Here is a 22,346-nt window from a genome sequence, read left to right as displayed (position 1 = left end):
ATTTAAGTAAACCCTCACATTCTCTCTTCCTGCTCAGGTCCTGCTTGTTCTGGCATCCAGACCGCAACAGGTATTAAACATACAACTTTGTGCCTGGGAAGCTGGAATGGCAGGGGTTTGCCCGCGGGGGACCAGGATGTGGCTGAGCTGCAGGGGGCCTGGAGGGACCTGCCACGCCCCCGGCTGGGGGTAGAGGAATTCCTCTAACTTTTATCAGGAAAACTACTCCCCACACAAGCATAGGATCCAGCCCACAGCTCACCAAGACCAGGCTTCCATCTGTCCAAAGGAGCAGCTGCCCACCTCGGCCTCCAAGAACTGGGCCCGGATTTCAGGCGAGATGCTGTTAATCAGCCCACCCTGGGTGGAGGATCTTGCACTTAAGACTTCAAGTCCTTTGATATGCAACACTGAAATCATGTAGAAAGTGTATTTTCAAGCATTACTAACCACTTCTAAAATAGTCCTTGTTTTTTAGATTCTTCCTTCCTTTCTTCACCCTCTGCTGTTTTTCTCTTAGTGTCTCCTGGAGCCAAAGGTAACAGAGGGACTGACTTGCTGGTTCTCCACCAACAGAAACAGCCACCGCCTGGGGGAAACGCTGTGGTCAGGTTTATTCACGATGCAGCGCCAGCAGGTGGCACTCACTCTTCTTTAGCCCCTCAGAGTTTATAGCTGGCTACAAATTACAGAAACAGGCTACTTGTTGGACACAAATGGACCCTACAGCCTTTGATCACAATCTCAGGATGCGGAGTCAGCGGACCTGGATCTGAGTCCCATTTCCAATGTCAGTTAGCTGCTCAACAGTGGGCAGGCTATGTCGCAGGATTAAATAAGACAATGCACAGTGTTGGCTACCACCACTACTGCTGCTAGTGCTGGTCCTACTACTGCTCAGAGCGGCAGAGTCGTGCAGAAGTCTTCAGTGGTGACAATGGTGACGTGGTAAACTGAAGAGTGAATTTCCAGAATAGCTGGCATGAAGGGAGGCGATCCCGGACCAAGGACTAGGCAAACGAGGTTCTCCTTGTAGCTCTGCTGCTACCCAACTTGCATCTCGCCTTATCTCCTCTTGGGAGACAGTACAGGCAGAGGAGGGGTCAAACCCGGCCACAGCCGTCGACTGGCTCTAAGACAGCAATCTCTCCAAGCCTCTTCCACAGGAATAGAATTACCCTCTCACAGGGCTGGGATAGGATGAAAGAAGTCACTAATGGAAAAGAGTGAGCACGGCACCCAGCTCATTCATTTCTTTGGCTTTTGTCAGCACTACTTATAACCCCATGACCCTCCGAGCCTGACCAGTACAAAGAAGTAGGGAGACCTGTGTGCACGTGTCTGTACACAGACAAAGATGGGGAGAAGCCAAACGCAAAGCTGAATTTAAGGACCTTCAGCTATTTGTCACTTTGTTGGCTTCCTTATCAAATTAACATGCTTAATGTTTAATGTTAAATTTTAAGTACAGTATATCCAAATGTGTTAAAATGTACCAGTGGAATTTATTTTAGATGGCTTTAAATTTTCCTATAGTTGGAACGAAAATATAGTAAAATTAGGGGCCAGCCCAGTGGTGCAGCGGTTAAGTTCGCACATTCTGCTTGTGGCCTGGGGTTCGCCGGTTCAGGTCCCGGGTGCGGACATGCCATGCTTGTCAAGCCATGCCGTGGCGGGCCACGCGTATAAAATAGAGGAAGATGGATGGGCATGGATGTTAGCTCAGGGCCAATCTTCCTCAGCAAAAAGAGGAGGATTGGTGGCAGATGTTAGCTCAGGGCTAATCTTCCTCAAAACAAAAGAAAAAGTAAAGTCTGAGAAGCCACAAAAAGTTGGAGCACCAAAGAGACCATACACACACTACAGGCTGTTCAGCGTAACCTTGTTTCTGAAGTGCTATTACACGTTCACTGTAACAGCACCTCATGTTTGCAAAACAGAACACATTACATAATTTGAGAAGCTGCTGCTTGAGACACTGTCACAATGCTTTAAATAATTTTGTTAATTCTCCCCCAGATTCAGCTAGTCAATCACCTTTTTTTCAAGGGTCCCCTCCTTCCTCTAGCACAAAAACCATCCTTCAGGCCTTCACATTGACACTAAAATCAGACACATATGCTTTCATAATCTACCACGTACGCCTTTGTAGACATTGAGCTCACTTGTGTATCACTGCAAAATAAGTGTTCATAACAGGAATATTAGAAGTGACATCAACAATTGAGACTGATGTTACGATATAGTAAAATAATTTCACGGTAGTGAAACAGCTCTGGTTGGCATTATCTGATGGACATAATTTAAAATCAAAATACAACAACCCAGTAATATCAACGTACATAGTAGAAGGTATTATTATTTTCTGAAATTATACTTTTTTAGTCTAAAGGGCAAGTAATTTTCAATCGTGAAGAAGGACCGCCATTGCCCATAGGCACTTACATCCCCCGACATACTGTGAATGTATTTGGTTGGGTGGTTCTCGTCTGTCTCCTCCATCAGAACAGAGGCTCTGTGAGAACAAGGACTCGGTGGCCTTTGCTGTTGATTCCCTAACACCTGACACGGTGGCTGCCATGGAGCAAGTGCTTAAGAAGTATTTGTTGAATGAATTTCAATTTCTTTCAGTCCCTAACTCATATCCCCTTAGAATATAATTATTTTCTCAGGAGGCCCAAGGGTGTTGACTCACATCAGGCCTTCCATTTACTTCAGGATCATTGAAGTCAGGTGTTGGAGTCCATCCATAGAGCCAAGCCTTTTAATTCATCAGGAAATGGCCATACCCAGTTGAACCACTCAGATTATTAGGTGGAATCCTCAACACCCACGAAACATGTCTCTCTGGACTCTATTCCAAATGGGGGGTGGGCTCCGCCTTCACCAAAATAGTCACCAGCCTTCACTCTCTGCTTTCATACTTCAGAATCATCAGCTCTGGAACGTTTTTCCCTGACTCTTCCCCCATGCGTATCAACCCTTTGCCTCTCAGAGAAAGGGTTACTTCCTCAGGGCAGCCTGCCTGTTGCCTGCTCATCACTCATAGCATTCAGCAGTCACCACACTTGCGACGACCTCCTGTGACACGTGCGTCGTGTGTCTCCTCACCAGACGTTCCACTCCACCAGGGCAGCCACCCTGGCTGGCTGTGCGGCACTGGGCCCCTCCTCGGTACGGCGCCTCGCCCCTGCAGGTGCTCATAAATGTTTACACAGTGGACTGAATGAATCAATCAGGGGTTCAAATGTTAAGCCCAATAAACACTAACAACAACAAAAGGCGAAAGTGGGCATTCTGGGCCCTAATAGGTTCATAACTGGAGGGGACAGTCTCAACGAGGAGGCTGCCACAGGCTTTTTTAATTAAAAAAAAAAAATTATTATGGTAAAATACACTATACTCTTTTAACCAGGGAAACAACTACTATCATGGGACTTTGCTCCCTAGTGCCTTAGAGTTCCATTCTTACAAATAGGGTCACAAGAAAAAAAGAGAGATCTCCTTACATAGGAGATATGCAGACTGAACACATAATTCAAGAGACCTTTAAAATTGGTGGTGGTTCACAGTAATGAAAAGAGTATACTGAAGGAGATTTGGGCTCCTGGTCCCTCTGTTTATTAGCTACATAATGTGTCTGGGCCTCAGTTTCTTCATCTGTAAAATGCGGAAATAGAACCGACCTCACCGGCACTATGAGGACAGAATGAAATAATCAACGACCAAGCACTCTGGAAGCAACCAGGCGTTCCAAAAACACGGGCTACAGAAAGCAGAGCATCACCGGGCCAAAGCCCAGCCTTCAGCCAAGAAATCCTCGACACTTCCCAGAAAGGAGCAGCAGCCTAGAATCACGAAGGTAATCTTTCTGCCTGTTCCTTTCTGTGCCCCGAGGGATACGGATTTTGAGCCATCACCATCACCCTTCTTGTAAAACCACTCAGCCCCGTGAGAAGAGCGGCCCTGTTGGCCTTGTCTTCCCCGTTCTCAATAGCCTCATCTTCCCACACCTGCCTCGGTGGGCCCAACGACCGAGCTTACATCTCCTTCTTCATTTTCTTCCCCTAATTTTAGAGCAGGCTCTATTCTTCTACCAGCTCCCAGAGTTCATAATTACAGACAGAAAGGCCAGTGGGCCACCCGTGGGTTCCCGAGTCCCCACTCTGGTGATGGCTGGCGGAAGGTCCTCTGCCCATGGTGCCTCCCCCACCCGACCATCACAGGCTTTCCACCGAGCTAAAGGACAAACACTCTCGGGAGAGGTTGCCTCACACGGTTCCTGAGTTATTTACAACAGATGGTGAACTCACTCGTGACACTCTCTTCTGATAACAGAATGACAGCAAGGTGGCAAACACACAGAGAGCACGGCACCCATGGGCTTCTGGCAGCCACCTGAGATCAGTGGAGTGAGAGGGAGAATATGGAAAGAAGCTGGTGAAGATCCCAAAGACAAACTTATGATTCCTTCAATTTTTGCTTTGGCTCACCCACACACAGATGCAACGCTCATACTCACAGCCAAGGAGTGGGAGTGAAGAAAGGGTCCTGGGCTCGTGGGGTGGGGAAGGAGGGAGGCTCACATATGTATGGGCACGGATGGGCCTGGCTGAGGAACAATGGGATAATGGGCACTAGATGGGGCGGGAGAGACAAGATGGGAAGAAAGAAAAATAGCGTTCAGATGCCAACATTACTTGTATTTATGATATTATAATGCATCCCATTCTACATCAAACGGCCAAAGTGCCGTCTTGTTACTTCTCCTTAAGAAGATAACAACTTGCTATCTTGAGAAAACATAGCCTTAGAAAGGCCACATAGAATACTGGCTGAATGTTTAGGCTTGAGTTTTAATGACATGAGTTTGATCTCTAAACCATTAGATATTAACTGTCTGACTTTAAGGAAATTACTTAACCAGTTTCCTCATCTATCAGATAGCACCTACTCTTATGGAGTTTGTATGAGGACAAATATGATCGTATATATAAATAGCTTTGCACAGTTCCAGTCACATGGCAAGGCTCAATAAATGTTACATTTTACCAAATTCAAGAGCCTATTAATAATAGGTCCCTCCCTTCAGCTCCAGGATTTCTTGGAGTTTGAGGTCCAGAGCATCCACAAACATTCTGCCCTAAAGTTCGACATATGTGTCAATAGAGATACCTTTTTACTTAGTTGAAAGGCTGTGGATGCTTCTTCCAGGTTTTCACACAGCTTATTTGTACAGGATGAGGGCAGGGGGCAGGAGTACAAAGGTGACCAGGAATGGGAGCAAACCTTGGATTCAAGGCACAGCTCTTGGAGCACACTCACCGAGTCTGGATCGCGCTGCTGTTCGAGGAAAGCCGAGAATTCCACCAGGCGAAGTTTGGTTGTGCCAATGGAGCGGCCCTGCCAGGCAGGGACCGAGGGAGCTGGGGCTGATGCAGGTTCAAACCCTGAAAGACCAATTGTCATCTTTAAAGCTGGCCATTTGCCTCCCCATGGGCCTCAGGCCAGTCCTGGAGCAGAGCCCTACAAGACGGACAACCTGGGAGGAAAAACCAAGAGCCCCCTTCCACCAGCGTCCTGGGGGGAACTAAGGCAGGCAGTGGTGGGATTCCGGCTGAGGATCCCAGAGGCAGTGGCCAGCGGAGAAGCACAATGCACGTGGCTTCTCATAAAGCCCAGTTGGGCTCAGGTTATGGGCTGTGGCATGAAGACAAAGGGCGGAGCTGGGGACCACGGCAAAGTGACTGAGAAGTCAGCAGTGAACACTCGCAAAGATCTCCTGTGAGACCAGGACATGCCGGGCACATCTTGTGTTGGTCCATCTCCTTTCTTAAGACTGTGGTCACCAGCACCTTAGAATATTCTCTCAGAAGGCTCCAAGGTACTGGAGCGGAGGGTGACATGCGAGCGCATCAGAGTTTGGGAACTCTCTAATGGAGAGCAGTTCCACTGAGTGACTCAATGTGCCCATGGGGTTGGGGGGAGCAGGGGGGCCGGGCAGATCCACGGTTTGTAGTTTGGGCTTCCACGTAAGCTCTCCTTTAAAGAGAGGACGCAGGAACTGAAATCTACTTATCTAAGAAAGTGTGACTAAAACCCTATCTGCCCTCAAGACCCAGAATGCCCAATTCGGCCTGTTTATGATGAGGAAGGACCCGCAGCAACTTCCCCTTCCAAGGGCAACCCAGGGTCCTGAGTGAAAGTGATCAGGCTTCCTGTTTCTTTAAAAACCCATCTTGGGAGGTGACCGAGGGGACTCAACATCCCTAGGACCCTCCTGGGCTCTAGGCTCACCCCTGCCTTAAGGAGAGGGTGGGGACGAGAAGGGGGCGGCCATGGCTTTGCAAGGGAGGGGGGATGTGCAGCTGCGGAACAAAGCGACAGGCCTGGGGGTTGGCCCATGGCCGAGTGGTTAAGTTCAAGTGCTCCGCTTCAGCGGCCCAGGGTTTCACCAGTTCGGATCCCGGGCGCAGACATAGCACCACTCATCAAGCCATACTGAGGCGGCATCCCACATGCCACAACTACAAGGACCCACAACTAAAAATACACAACTGTGTACCGGAGGGCTTTGGGAGAAAAAGGAAAAATAAAATCTTAAAAAAAAAAAAAAGCGACAGGCCTGGCACCAGCTGCATGCGCATTCCCCCAAGAGGGAGTCCCACAGAAACTCACCTGGAATGGGGGCCGTGACTGCGGGCTGGATGGGGTAGGCCTGCTGCACAAAGGGCTTGACGCTGGGGAGACAGGGGTAGAGAGAGTCAGAAACCACAAGAGTAACAGCAACTACTCCCCAGGCCTGACCCTGGCCTCCCAGGGCTAGGGACCCAACCTGGGGTGCTCCCCGCCGTAGGGGACCCTGCCTGCAGGTGGATGCACAGCCCAGGCAGAGCTCCATCAAGATAAAGTTGGTTACTCTCTCCAACCGAGAGGCACTGGGGACCACACCACCAAGCCTCATGCTAGCTCAGTGGGTTTTGCTGGACAGATGGCAGCCTGACCTCCACATGCTGTGACATCTACCTCTGATGAGACCAAGGTCGGTGGTCACTATTTCTAGGCAAGGTTTGGGACACGCTTCAGGGTCTCCTTCTCTAGGCCAAAGAGCTCCAGTTCTTTCAAGAATCTACGGCAGGATGTCCTGTCCGCTTTCCCCGCAGACCACCCTCAGCTCCCAGTTTCCTGAGCTTGCTTCCTTTGCCCGCAGAGCATCAGCAGGATTTTCTACCTGCAGGTACTTCTCAGGAAGACTGCGGGCTCTGCCCTCCAAGGCCATGAAGGGCCAGGACCTGTTTACACCCCTCCTGGATCTCAGCAGTCGCTTCCTGCTATTGGCCTCAATAGACAGCAATAGGGATGACTCTGCGATCTCAAGTTAAATCTCCTTTCTCCTCCATGCCCCGAGGCTGTCCGCTCCCAGGGAAATGCTACCGGGGGTGGGCTGAGACCAGTTCCTTAGTGTCAGTGCTGGCCCCTCCTCAGACTTACTCTTGTGAGGATCCTGGCTGCCCTGTTTGTATCATTCCCGGCCAGAACTGGAAGGCAAAATGCAAGAGGGTTCAGGATTATGAGTTCACTCCAAAGCCTATTTCAGGATGTCTATACCTTGCACTCCCTGCTAAAGATACTGGGTTCAGATCATCCACCAGCAGCAGTGACCTGCCCGAAACTCAGATGTGGTCACTGCTGCGCAGGAGATCACAACCTCCATCCTGGGCCTGGCAACCCAGGGCTCCCTTGACCTCCTCTTCCAGAGAACCCTGCTGAGGGCAGGGACCAGGCGGCAGCTCTTTGGTGGTTTTCTGACACCTAACAGAGATGTGGGCACATGGCAGAGGGTTCACAAATATTTCTGACTGCTGTATCCACGCACCCACCCATCCTTCTCTTCCTCCCTCCACTCTGAAACACTCCCTGTGCAACATTCTGCCTCCACAGCTCACAGCGCCAAGGGCTCAGCTGGGCAGAGGACCAAGCTCAGAACAAGAGACGGGAGCTCGGAGAAGCAATGCAGACACCTCCTCTGCTGTGAGCTTCCCTGAGGCTTTTGGTGCCTGCTGAGACCCTGCTGGAGAGGTGGCAGGATGTAAAGGGAGTCACCCAGCCCCTAGTTAGAGTCCTGCCGTCACTATCCGTGTGATGATGATCATCAAGTTACCCAAACTCTTGTTTGTCACTCAGTAACCTCAGTTTCTTCATCTGTAAAATGGCACTAACAATCAGAGGCATCGAAGATTATTGCGAGGACTAAATGAGATCACTGTATTAAGTTTCTCAGCCCTTGGCAGGCGTAAAATGAAAATGGTAATAGAATACTTTGTTCCTTTAGGGGTTAGTTGCCAGAAAGTGACCCTGAGAAGACAGGAAAAGAGACCAAGGGCCAGGAAATAGAGCAGAAGAGGCAGACCACAAGCCAGAGGGGAATCAGAAAAGTGACACTTAATTCCATGTCTTCAGGGATAAAGGGTCCCTCTCTCTCCCCGCTTCTCTTTCTCCCCTCTCTCCTTCTTTCTCTCTAGCTCCCTGCCTCCCTCCTTTCTTTCACCATTTCGCACTCAGCATTATTTCACCAGCAGGCGGTCTCTCCCCGTCTCGTACATCTGACCCAGTAAGAAGTGGTGCCAGGTGGACGCTTCACGCTGGCCCACGTCGACCCCCCCTCTAGGGGCCATTGTTACCAGATCCGGCTTGTGACTTACCCCCGGTGCCCCCGGGAAGGTGGGGCGTGGAATCCCAGGCAGCCCCAGCTTGTTGTGAATGGCAGTGGCCGAGACGATCTGGGCTGACGACATGGCGGCCATGTGCTGCAAGGCCTTATCCTTTGCAGTCTGATCCTTGAGGGTGACAGTGACACACAGACTTAATACAGAACACATGGCCACCAGGCAGCTTCAACAGCACAGCCACGAGCGCACGGACTAAAATACAGAGCCACAGGGGAGGCTGGACAGCAAACATGCACGATAAATAAACACAGCCCCAGGCTACAACACACTCACCCTACCCTCACTCTGACCGGTGACTGGGAGCACCCAGGGGCAAGGTTTTAAAACGAAATTTTTGTAATCCATTTTCCAACAGAATGGGAAGCCTCTGAGAAGAGAGAGGACAACGCATTTATTTTTTCAGCTTCCAAAGGGAGATTTCTCCAATTACTTAACACACCCGAGGAAAGAAAAACTAGGCCCTGCTTTGAAGCATAGAGATGGAGGACCCGTGAGAGAAGAGGCGTGGCTGTGGATCTGGGCGGGACCACCCGCAAAGGGCGGAGGCCCGGCATGTGCACCCTCACAGCGATGTCCCAGGAGTGCTGGAGTCGTGCGCGGCCTGGAAGCCCTGCAGACACCTGGTGGGAGAGGCTCAGAAGCAGCGGGGCAGGCGGGGGACGATGGTGGGGCCAAGCAGCATGCTGGCGGGGCGCATGCTCTCTCAGGTACCCCCGCCGGGGGTCTAAGGCTACATGGGTACTTTCTATAGCCTACGACACAGGGGATGCTACCAGGTAAGTGGTTTTTCCTTTTCCTAAATGGGTCTTTTCTAGAAAAGCCAAGGCTGATAACACAAAGCTAGCCAAAAAGTCTGCCAAGCACAGCTAAAATACAGAATACTCAATTGGGTGAAAATACTTACCATGCTTGTTACCTGGACACAACAATAAACAATTTGTTAAAAGGATTGCGTACAAAGGCAGGGTCATTTTTCTTCTTCAGTTACAAAATATATATGTATACAAACACACAATACTTGGGTACAATAAAATGCATAGGAGGGTGAGGTTTTTTCACACATTTTAGGAGGAATGTGTGACCCAGATAACTATCTGGAAGGGTAATTACCAACAACTGCAATGACCAAAACCTACTCCCTGCTCCTTCCAGCCAGGGCTGGGGCCTCCCCAGGACAGATGGAGAAATGGTCAGACCCCTGGTGTGTGACAGGCCCTGACGGTGCAGGCAGGGCTTCACGCTCCGTGAACACCTCAAGGTTCCTGGTTGCCAATGGGAGGGCTATACAATCTGCACCAGGCCCAGACTCCATGAAAGCAGGAATAAAATGGTGACATCAAATTAAAAAGAGCGCCCTCCACAGCTGCCATGCAGAGTTCAGACAGTGAGGGAAGGTCCAGGGAAGCTTCGGCTAAGACACTGGGTACCAGCTGAGAGGTGGCTTCAATGTCTACAGGTTACCCAAAGGTGATGAATAAAGATGCTGAGGTGCCAAAGGCAAGGTCAAAAGAAGAAGAAGAAGAAAAAATATATATATATATATATGTGTATATATATATATATATATAAAATTCAAAGTCTATACGGTGGGCTTCTAGAGAAGACCGATTAGGTGCTCCCAAGGTATGGACACCACTTTGCCCCATAACTGCCAGGAACACCATGTGAATTTTCAAAAAGCTTCTATTAACTCTTGAAAAGGAGCCTAACACTTGCATAACATTCTACACATTTCTCTTGCTCTCAACTGAAAGAATAACGAATCTCATGTAACAGCTTTTGGGGATGCACGTGGTCATTACAAACATCGGTCAGGGCATGTGCTGAAGCTGAAGGACACTATGAGAGCCTGGAAGCTTCCAGGATTATCGGTCCCCAGCGGAATGGCCCTGGGTACTGAGGAAGCTTGTGCTGCCTCTGGTCAGATGCCATTCTTCAAGCTGAGGCTCCCTTTGTCCATGTGCTGAATGCTCTAACCTAAGCTAGCTTCCTCTGGTAACTTTTTTTAAAGATCCGAAACTAAGATGCCTGAAAAAAGGGGCCGGCCGGGTGGCACAGTGGTTAAGTGCGCACGTTCCACTTCAGCAGCCCGGGCTTCACTGGTTCGGATCCTGGGTGCGGACGTGGCACCACCTGGCAAGCCATGCTGTGGCAGGTGTCCCACATATAAAGTAGAGGAAGATGGGCACCAAGGTTAGCTCAGGGCCAGTCTTCCTCATTAAAAAGAGGAGGATTGGCAGCAGTTAGCTCGGGGCTAATCTCCCCCCCGCAAAAAAGATGCCCGACAAAAGACAAATCTTGACATCAGTGGAATTTTATGACAAACTGATGGGGCGTGTGCAAATGGCCTCAAGCCAACCTGAGCCCGACACACACAGAGCTCAGCGCCTGTCAGTCTCCTCGTAACTGGTCCTGTGTTTTCACTGCCCCTGCCCCATCACCCCTGAGAGGGCAGTCATGTACAACAAACAGTCACCTACTCCCTTCTGTCAAGAGCACCTCGACATCAGTACAAACTCGTGGGTTTCTCCTTGGACCAGTCACTTTGTACTCTAGCCCCCAAGCCACTTAACCCCTAATGAGAGGTTATAAATGCCCTCAAGGTGACCTCTGAAACTGAAGTGATGGCATAGGTATAACCACAGGCGCCTTCTCCAACAAGGAGCAAGCCTTACAACTTTCAGGGCCCCTTCTGGGGAAGCGGGGAAAATGGCAGCCCAGACCTGCGGCCTGCCTGGCTGATGCCAATTCTGAGGAATAACTACAAAGAGCTGTGGGCTTGGCTCTGTCCCAAAACGACATCACGAGGCCTCTCTCAGACCTGAGAGCGCTGTGTTTATGAAATGCTGATGACAGGGGTGACCTGCTCGCCCCAATACAGAGTCCATTGGTGCAGATTTCAGGGGAGTGACTTAGGAATCCCACATCCAGGTCCAAAGGTAAACGAGTTCCCTACGGCTCCACAGCCCACCCTTAAGCTACAGAGTGGCTTGAGACGTTTTCCTTCACTAGGCTGATTGGAAAGTTCTTCAAAATATTCACAAAAGTTTGCTGCTTTTTTTTTTTAACGGGGTAATCAGTCAATGAGGAGTGGAGAAAAGTCACCACCTTTGCTGTTTATGTCACACAACTTCAGAGCATGGTCTTTCTCTTATTAAACAAAGTAGGTTTTGACTTCCTTATTACCCAGCATTCCACGAGGTACCTGAATAAAAACAAAAGTTCAAAAGCAGGAGAGCAAATCTGTTGCTTCTATCGCACCACTTGCTCTACGCCAGGAAAAGGCATGCCTGCAGGAGTCTGGTTCCACGCCTGCCTCTGCCTGACGTCAATGGGCTGTGTTACCTTGGGCAAGTCATTAAGGCTATCCAGTTTTCTTCATCTACAAATTAAAGATCTGCATTGTATTCCCTAAAGCCTTTCTGGTTCTAGAAGTCTCTGTAGCTGAGAGTGCAGGTTCCATTATAAGCTAATACATCTTAATTCATATAGTCAAAGAACCACTAGCGAAAAGACAGCAGGATGCTGAAATTTGGGCAGCTCTCGGCCGCCTGTCCTCAGAGGGAAAGCCAAGTGCTGAGAGGAAATTTTATCTCAAGTAGAGGTTCTTTCTGCACTTGACCTACCTAGTCGAGAATAGGCAATTTTCTGCAAATGGACTAAAATGTCTATACCAGTGATTTCCTACCTTTTGTAGTAGAGATACTCTGACCACTCATTTAATTTTATAACATCTCCATTTGATATACATTTGAAAATTAAAAGGGTTAAAAATTCTTGTTTAAAATATAAAGTAACCCTGCAGATAATAAATGCTGCCAGGGATATCTCAAAATCAGAACGGACAGCCTGGCTGTAGACCCACTTATCCTGAAATGGGAGGACGGAAAGATGTCGAGCTCACAGACTTCAATGGAAGGACCTCTGAACTGTCATTTTCAGCCTAGAGATTACGTGCCTGGCTTTGAAGAAATTATAACTCTAAGTGTCAGACCTGAGTAAATTGCTCCTCTCTGTCACCCTAGTTTAATATCCTGGACTTTTCAACATTCCACTCTGCCCTTACCACTCACCCCAGACTAAAGGGGGAAGGTACTGCTAATCTACCCAAATAACTGAAGCTTAAGTAAATTCAAAATATATGCTACATTTGTACACCATTATTAATTTTATTCTAAGACGTTTTCAACACCAACATTTCTGTGAGGTGGATGAGATTTGCTGTTGTATCTTGAAAAATAGTTATTAAGTCAATATTGAGTTATCAGCAATGATGTCTTAGATTACAAGAAATACTCTGAGTGTGGGTATGTGGACATTTGAGTATGCACCAACAAGAAAAATGTGTCCTAGGAAAAAGCTTGGACAACTTCACACTGACTCCTTATTTCTGATTTTAAGACCCTCTATCTCTAAGATTACAAAGACTGAGGCCACAAAAAGCTGAATGTTTGGGGAGTGGGGAAAGAAAAGGCAAATCTTCCTTTTCCAACTGAACCCTAACTCGAGCCCAGGACTTGGAAGGTGGAAAATATTTATGGAGCAGGAAACAGGGGTCTGAGACTGTGGATGGGGTGCTAAGAACAAATGGCCCGTCTGGACTGAGAATGAGAGCAGACAAGCCACTCGAGCTCGGGGTGCATGTCTCCGTCCTCTCTTGACTTTCCTCCCTGTCCAATTTCTGGCACACCATGCTTTCAATGGCCTCACCACTTCAGCCACATGGGGTCCAGCAGGCTGTGTCATGCATAAACTCCTCAGCCTGAAGCCTTTCAAACTGTTATTGTTACTAAGTAAACAGGCTTTCATATTTCATGAAGCAGACCAAGGCTGCTGCTACAAAGGTGGGTTCCGCTGACTGCCTCCTTTTTATGGTTGAAATGCACAGAATGTTTGGTAAACGTCCACATGTAATATACATGACAGGAAGGCAGCCAGATCACAAATGCACATGGCAGGAGTGGTGCTCTTCAAACGCTAGGACATTTTATGAATCAGTCTCTGAATAGTATGGGAGGTTTACACCCCTCTCTCCTCCGCTTCCCCAGCTTTGGATTATTCTGGGGAAACAATTAGCTCATAATCTTTAGTCATTAACCATAAACAAATTTTAAAGATAAAATTAGAAGTTCACATGCTTGAATGTACAATATTATAGCTGCCTTATATGGAATTTTAATGAACAGCATACTAAATCAGTATATTCCAAACAGTTTACTGAAGGGCCATCATTTCAGAATTTCAAGACTCCAAACTAATTTATTCATATGGAAGTCCACCAATACATCAGGAAAAATACAAAAAGTAAAAAAAGACCATGAATTCAAAGACTCTCGATAGCTATTAAATGCTTCTCTCTAAATATACTGTTCCCAGCAACATAAAAATATAGGGCAAGAGACGAAAGACAGCAATTTGCTTGCAAAATCTCTTTTTCGGAAAAAAGACAAAACACAAAGTACTTTCCTAAGAAGTAATTTTGCAGATGTTACTTCTAATCTGGCACTATGTGGATTCACATGACCTCTGTAATTATTAGCGGTAGCCCCTGAGCAGATAAACATCACAAAACTCTATGATGTTTTTGGAGAAAAGATGGAGGGCACTTGAATTCTTCTAGCCATGATCTCTAATTTGCTTATTATTAGAGAAAGCAGGAGTAAATACAAAAGGGGCTGTTTCGGTCAGGCAATAGCTAATGCAGAGGAGAGAAGGCACATTCACCCCTCTCCTGACTTGCCATGTATAATGAGTAGCAATTAATTCATCTTATTGTATTTCCAAATGCCAAAGACTCCATTCACATCAAAGAAAAATTTTTCAAGGCTTTTACCATTGTTCATTTTTAAAGGTACTGAGCTATATTTAGTATTCTGTAATTGCAATAGTGTTTCCTCTGATTCTGATGTGAGGCTTAGCACCATAAAGGATTGCAGATGAGGACCCAGGTGATTTGTATGTGTGCCTGATGACTCTCCACCAGGAAGCCTGGGATTTAGGCCAGCTAATGCCAGGTCTGGGTGTTGGGAAGACGACACCCTTCTGACCTTAGCCCCCTTTCCCCTGGGAGGTGACAGCAAGCAGCAGGAGTTAAATCTCCCCCGAAAGGCCAGAGGAACCCGAGGGGGCAGCAGGCTCAAGTTCAGCTCTAGACTGAGTACCAGCTCCCACCATCATCTTCTCTGTTTAATTCAAACATACGGACACAACGAAAAGAGGGCTCGGCTCGGTGGAGGGGGACGATGCAAACGCATCTTGAGCAAGGGAAATGAGCCCTCATCCTTGACCAGCTCTCTCTGGGGAGGCAGCAGGACCTCATGCAAAGCGCTTGGGCTTTGGTGCCAGCTGGCCCTGAGATCCAATTCAGACTTGCGACACTGGGTAAGTCACTGGGCCATTCGGAGCCTCGGCTTCCTCATTTGTAAAGTGAGGATGACACCACCCACCCTCAGGGCTGCTTTGAGAATTGCATCAAGCACTCCCCACGATGCCCGCAGCTTTGCCATTTGGTGAACCTCCAATCTATGGGGCTCACGTGACTGACCATTCAGGCTCAATCCGGCTCGAGACTTGAAATGCTTAGAGCCCTGGTCTTTATGACAAAACGTTTGGGTTCAATGTTATTCTACAGCATTGCCTACCTTGGAGGCTGACTAATAACAGGAATTCTCTAGGAAGGGATAAAAATGTAGATGCCTGTTGCTCTTAGAAAATTCAGAGCCGGCTCCGTTCACATGGAGGTTAATGCACCCATTCCTCTAGCTCACACTGTAAGTCCTGCATTGCGGCATCACCGACGAGAGGTTCTAATTCCATCACACCCAAGCATGAGAAATTAATGGCCTCCAATCTTAATTTTAACCTGGTTAAATTAAAAATAAGGTAATGAAAGTATCATTCAGGAGAGAGGGCAGACGTCACGAATGCAAAAGAACTCCCAAAGATTAGGAGATGCCACGAAAGGTGGTGTGTCACTTCCCAAATCCTGCAACAAGGCTAAGTGCCTCGGTGCTGTCACTGAGACAAAGGCGGTGGTTGTTTCAGGCTTCCTCTGCTTCGTGTTCCGCCAACAGTTAACACTTGAAGGAGCCGAGTGGCTCAGAGGGCCACAGGGAGCACCGCTGGATGAAGTGAAGTATGTCTTCCCCATGAACAGGCCCCCTCCTGGGTGGAATCAGTGGAGATACAACCAGGATTCAGCAGTGTGGACTGCAGCGATGCCCCAGCAAAGTTCTGGAACTCCTCAAGAGAATTCAATCAACAATTTGAACTTTAAGCTCTTTGCTTATTGGAAGGAATGGCAGATGGAAAGAATGGCCTGCTCAGAAATCAAATCACAAAGGCCGCCAGGGCGACAAAGCAGAAAATGGCCCCGGGGACCACATGCAGCTCGTAAATGAGTCACCAACCACTGGACACGATCAGAGTAGCTCAGGCCTTTTTCTGCTCCACTGGGATGATGCAATGTCAGCAAGCATAGGCTTTCTTTCAGTACAAGTCCGAAGCTTGACATGAGGACGTCCATTGCCTCAGATGTATTCCTGCTGAGGTTAGGGTAGAATGAAGGCTTCCTTTCCTCTTAGTACTGTCTAGAGCCATGCACTTACCAAAACACACTCCGGATCAGAAGTGGCTGGGTCATCTCCACAGAATGATGACGGTTCCCATTGTGGTGGCAGTCTGCAGAGCTTGGCTGTGCCTCCCATAAGCCTCTGAAGCCAGCAAACAAAGGACTGCCTTTCTGCTGCTATCAGGGAAAGGAGGCCTCTGGGCAGGGACTGGACAACCTCTTAGGACAACTGAATATACAGAGATAGAGACTCAGAACAGGAAACTTTAAGTAGTTTCCTCTGAGTGGGAAAGGAAAGACTGCTTAATGAATGGAGAATACTTCTGCATTCTTTCTACATGCTGGGATAAACCCCTGCAGCTTCAAAGAAAAATTAACGACCTCTTGATGAATTAATGGTGAGTGAAATAGTCCAAAATAGAGAATAATTTCTAAAGTTGCAGGCCAGTCCTCAGACCTCATCGCACAAAGTCTTCTCAGACACACTGCTGCCTCTCACAGCTCAATGGGAGAGTCCAGTGAGGGGCTAAACTAGAGGAAAGGGGCAGATGGGAGACAATGAATGAAACTGATGTGGGTGACACTGCTGTAGATGCAGCTGGTGACACAAGGTCCAAGGGAGATCTCTAAGCCAGCATCCTTGCAATTCCTAAATGCATGCTCCATAGACCTATAAGCCACTTGCCCACTGTAACTGCATGGATCCATCTTCTCCCTTATAACTAGAATTAGACCCAGCTTCAAAGCTGGAGGTCACCTAAAACCCACCTAGCACCTAAAGAGTGGTGGGTCAAAAGGAATTTGGGCAGAAGCCAAACACACAGCATCCCCATGATGGAGAAAGGACTCCCACAAAGCTCAGCTCACTTCTAGACCAGCAGTTAGCACTCTGACTTGTCTCTTAGACAATTTAGCCAAGAAGATCAAACGAAACAAACAAGGCATATGTTTAACGTCCAAAATTCTGGCACTCTGGCCACAAATGGCTTGCATTTCTTTATCCACCTTAGCAGGCGCTTGAAGCTCACCTGCACTCTGCTCACTCCTGCGCCTTCTCCCTACTGTCCCAGGCTCTCTGCTCTCGGCCCTTCGTCTCCCTACGTCCCTCCTTGACTACTTCAACTATGCCTTAGATTTTCTTGCCCCCTGCATCTCTCCCTCATGATTGTGCTCTGTGTCCAAGGCGGCCCCAAAATGTTGGCCAAGTCCATCTTGGCTTAGTTGCTAAATATTACAGAGGAAAAGTCTCACGTTGGTGACAATGGCTTCAGCACAAATTCATAGTACACAATGGGTGAAAATCTAGATTAGTTTTAATGGGGCAAAAAGAGAAGACAGAGTGTTTACTGGATTTGATTTTCTCAGGGAAAATAAATGGCAAGGAGAGACACTGTTGTGGGGTGGGGAGGCAGACAGATTGGCTGAGGAAGAGGGCGGGCAGAGGAAATCAGAAAAAGAATAATGTTTTACCATTTGATTTCTTCACTTAAAAAAAATTAAAGGAACTATGTCATGATGAAAATGATCATTTCCAGATAACATAAACATGAATATTTAATATGTCATTCTTGGCACTTTTAAATTCTGTTATATTTAAAATTTAGCAACAACAAAAACTTCAGTTAATTTTGATGCACACCTTCAGTGAATTGCCATTACTTTAAGAGAATCCAACCTTTAATAACCTAAGTTTTAAATGCTGCAACTGAAAAGTTTTGGGGTACACTTGTCACATTTAATAAGGACAGAACTTCCAAACATAATTTACTCTTTAAAAAGAATGAGGAAGAAAGAGCCCAGCGGTCAGAGTGGACTGGAGCAGAGGACAAGGACTGACGAGGGTCAGGGAGCCGGGCCCCCGGGTGTGTGGTCGGCCCCTGGCCCAGGCCCACAGCTCTCTCACTCAGACTCTTAGAGCAGCCCCGGAATCAGTCTCCTTGCCTCCAGCTTTGCCTCCCTCCTAGCAATCCTCCAGTTGGAGAGATCTTTCTGAAGCATGAATGTGAATGGCCCGTGCGTGCTCCCCACGGCCACAGATGAACCTCACTCCTCAGTGGGATGATCCAGGGCCTTCCTGTTAGGCTCCTCCGGTCTCGTGTCCCATTCCATGCCATCAACAAGATGGTGCTCTTCGCGGCTCTCCAAACGCCCCCCACATCTCAGAGGAAATTCTTTGCCTTCCTCTTGCTCAGTTCTAATGGTACCTTCTCCACGAGGTTTCTTTAATTCTCTCACGCTCCGAATAATCCTTCTTTTCACTGTGAAGTCTTTGCACTGCTCTGTTAAATCTCTACTGCAGAGCCCCCTGGCTGGGGACAAGCTACTGGAAATCTTGTACAGCAGTCCTCCTCATCTGAGGTTTCAGGTACCTGTGGTCAACTGCGGTCCAGAAGCAGATGATCCTCCTTCTGACGTATCATCAGAAGATGAGTAGTGGCCTACCACCAACTCACAATGCCCACATCATTCACCTCGCGTCATCTCATCACAAAGGCACCGTACCACCTCCCACCACGGCTAGAAGAAGGAAGGTGAGGACAGTGCAATAAGACATTCTGAGGGAGAGACCACAGTCACATACCTTTTATTACATTATATTGTTATCATTGTTCTATGTTATTACTTGTTATTGTTGTTAATCTCTTAGTGTGACTAATTTATAAATTAAACTTTATCATAGGTATGTATGTATAGGAGAAAACAGTGTGTGTGCATATGTATATAGGGTTCTATACCATCTGCAGTTTCAGGCATCCCCTGGGGGGGGTCTCAGAACATATCCCGTGTGGATAAGGGCGGACTACTGTATTTTCCCCAAATGTGGCCAAAAATAATAGAAAAGTTTAATGTTCCTCAAGAACAGAGACTCTGTTTATTTAAGACTGGCACCTGAGCTAACATCTGTGGCCAATCTTTTTTTTTTTTCCTTCTTCTTCTTCTCCCCAAAGCCCCTAGTACATAGTTGTGTATTCTAGTTGTGAGTGCCTCTGGCTGTGCTGTGTGGGATGCCGCCTCAGCATGGCCTGATGAGTGGTGCTAGGTCTACGCCTAGGATCCCAGCCAGCAAAACCCCAGGCCACTGAAGCAGAGCGTGTGAACTCAACCACTCGGCCACAGGGCCCGGGCCTAGACTCTGCTTATTTAAAGCTCTGTGCCTGATATTTATTAAAAGCTCTAGAGCATACGGGACTGAATTAAGTAATCATTTCTGTACTTTTAAAGTTCAAATCTACATAGAAATCTCAAGCTTTTAATAAAACATGACATCGCTAAAATTCAAGTCCACACATCTTGGGGTGCTCTGGCTCACAAACAGGCACCTTGAGCATCACTGCAGTTAGCAGAAGCATAACACTGACCCTTGAAACTTATTCGAATAGATTTTCCGGAGCATGACTTTTGTAGCAGGGATGACCCATCCACAACTATGATATGAGAATGGCCACTCTCTTCTCAAGTGAGCTGTCTTCAGAGGAACATGGCAGAACGGGCTGCAGAACTTGGAAAACGTGGGCTCTCCACGGGACACACGAGCTGTCCCATAAAGGCTGGGAGGCAGTCGTCTGCTTTTCCCTCTGCCTAAAGCAGTGTGGTTTTTCAAACCTTACTCAACAGAACAGCCAAAGAGGCCACTGCTAAGGATGAGAGAGGATGAAGCTTCAATTAAAACAGCTTTTACTCTTTTATTATACTGAAGGTTTCAAGTACGATTTCAATCTGAAATATGAGTTCTGCTGCTTAGAAAAAGACTGGAAAACCACTATTCTAAAGAATTCTACCACGTCTTCTCCAGGAAGTGAAAAGAGGCTTATAGGCAAGAGGCCTCACATGGAAGCCACAAGTGGCAGTGGCCCCAGGTATGAGCAAAGCACTTTTTCAAACTTCAAGGAAGGGCAGGGAAATGAAGCTTGGCTTCAGTCTTCATAGGAGGGCCACAGGCCTTTGTCTACCCCAGAAAACAGAAATCCTTTGACTTCTGAGCGTGTAGAGAAATGGCAAGCAGCCTGGCTGAGGCACACACTGCCAAGGACAGGTCCTGAGATGGTCAGTCGTCAGCCACCTTCTCCAGGAAGCCTTGCTCCATCTTCCCAGGCAAAGCACAGCATCTGCGGCAAGTCTGGAGACTTCCTTCCACCCGCACCACCCACCCAGAGGCTATCCTTGGGGTCTGTCGGGATGACTTCCGCTTTCCATAGCAAGTGTATCTCACTAGTTATTTTGGTAGGCCAAGCAGAAGAGGCCATCAGCCTGACCCCACAACGAACTCAGCCAGGACGCTCATCCCTGCCTCCCATGGATGTGCTGTTAGACTCTAGAGCTGAACAAGAAAGTGCAGGTGGAGCGGCGAGATCTACCTCTTCTCCAAGGCCAAGAGACCTGAGCCCGTTTCTCGGTAACAGAGGGTTAGGAAGGTGAGGGAGAGCATCTCTTATGTAAAATGCCCGTGGGAGGTCAAGGCAGCAACGTCTCCATAGGCGGGGGACAGCCAGCCTTGTCTCCTCGACTGGCCTAATGCCCTCAGGGTGGTGACATGGCAGCTCTGCAGCTAGGACCACATCACCCCCTGAGGTACTGATGATCACCACAGAGTCAATCACAAATTAAGTCCACATTTTGACCAGGGGCTCAAAGTCAAAAATTCATCTTACTTCTAAACTGTGGGTGCTGAGGAAAGGGCTGGTACCAAGGACTGTGTGCCTGGATCCAAGGGTTGTGAGGGATCCAGGTTATCTACAGTGTGCACTGGCGTGAAGCCTTCTGCTCGAAAACATTCTCCCATCTCCGCTAGAGGAAGCCCTGCCTGAAAGGGCAGTGGTTTAAGATTCAGAAAGATCTGAGTTCAAATCCTGACTTTGACTCTTACTAGGCTGGGTGGCTTTTGCCAAGTCAATGAAACTCCTGGAACCCTGGTTTCCTAAATATTATTCCTCAAAGCCTGAATAATGGGACTTACTTGGTAGTGCACGTAACTGAGGGAACATGCAAGGCCTGCACTACACTGACTCCCGTCTTTCAGTCCCAAACAGCCGCACTCTCTCCGCGCAGCTCGTCCCTGGGATTCCCTCCACGTTTTATTTCGGCTCTTTTGGCTAACACTTATCCAACAGTGCCATATATTTCGCATTCCACCTCACAAGGCCAGCTCTGTGGAGAGTGGGCTGGCTGTAAACTGTCCAGCATGAAGAGCGCCATGCCTGGAACACTCGATCGGTATTAGCTGATGGGAAGAACAAAGGCCTCCATTTTCCCAAGAACAATGTGGCAGGGAGGAAGGACAGGAACCGCCAGAAGATGGAGGTGCTTCTTGGAGCTGAAATTCTGAGCCCTTTCTGCTTCCTCCCTGTGTCTGCCCCAAAGGAGAGTGGGCCAGGGCTGAAAGTGAGGGGAAAGTCTTCTTTTTATTTCTTAAGAACAAACACAAATACAATTGCGTGTCTGTGTACATGTATAAGTATAAAAGAATGGCAAAATTATCTCTATTGAGGAAGATTCCTAAAACCACCACATGAGAAAATGAGTGCTTCCTGCATCCCCAGGGGTCCCTTTTGAACAGGAGAGCTTTATTCATCACTCATAGGTCTTTCGGTCTAGGGCTGTGGGCCCTGGCCAGTCTAGAGGAACCACACAGACAGTGGAGAAATAGAGCAATTCATAACATCGCAGAGGGAAACACAAAATTGATGTCTGTAAACTTCTTTGTACATCATTAATTCGTTAGCTCAGAGAAACTAGAAACAGAGTCAGAACTTGAGCAAACACTGGGGAAGTTACATCCACATAGAGAGGACTGCATCTTTGGTTAAAAAGCAGGATCTAGGAAGTTATCTTAGTCTTCCAACTGCTCAGCCAGTGCAGCTAAAAGCCAGCCACCATCAGCCACACGTGCGAGCGAGCCAGCATGCTGCCCACTGCAGAGGGGGCACCAAATGCTCCTTCCTAGCCACTAGTCCTACTCCGCAGCCAGCCTTGCTTGCGTTACAAAAACCTGGAGGACTCTGGGAAGGCTCCAAGTGTTCACGACTCAGCGCTGGGGAAACTACACTCTG

General features: G+C 48.0%; 1 protein-coding gene across 18 annotated transcripts in view; it reads right to left on the bottom strand.

Moving 5' to 3' along the window:
* The window catches only part of TEAD1 (TEA domain transcription factor 1), a 252,789-nt gene that overhangs the window by 49,648 nt on the left and 180,795 nt on the right, over positions 1–22,346 (bottom strand). For 9 of the 18 annotated variants that reach the window (XM_023646064.2, XM_005612185.4, XM_070274803.1 and 6 more), the window contains 5 exons: positions 9,634–9,645; positions 8,703–8,837; positions 7,492–7,538; positions 6,679–6,740; positions 5,326–5,450 (listed from right to left, as the gene is read on the bottom strand). In XM_023646064.2, the coding sequence (XP_023501832.1) occupies positions 5,326–5,450; positions 6,679–6,740; positions 7,492–7,538; positions 8,703–8,837; positions 9,634–9,645 (381 nt within the window). The remainder of the gene's footprint in view (positions 1–5,325; positions 5,451–6,678; positions 6,741–7,491; positions 7,539–8,702; positions 8,838–9,633; positions 9,646–22,346) is intronic. The other 9 variants (XM_023646068.2, XM_070274793.1, XM_070274802.1 and 6 more) reach the window with 1 other exon arrangement.

The sequence above is a fragment of the Equus caballus genome, chromosome 7 (genome assembly GCF_041296265.1).
Source record: "Equus caballus isolate H_3958 breed thoroughbred chromosome 7, TB-T2T, whole genome shotgun sequence".
NCBI classification, from domain to species: Eukaryota; Metazoa; Chordata; class Mammalia; order Perissodactyla; family Equidae; genus Equus; species Equus caballus.
The sequence above is the reverse complement of the archived record's forward strand: the minus strand, read 5'-3'. Positions and strand labels throughout refer to the sequence as shown.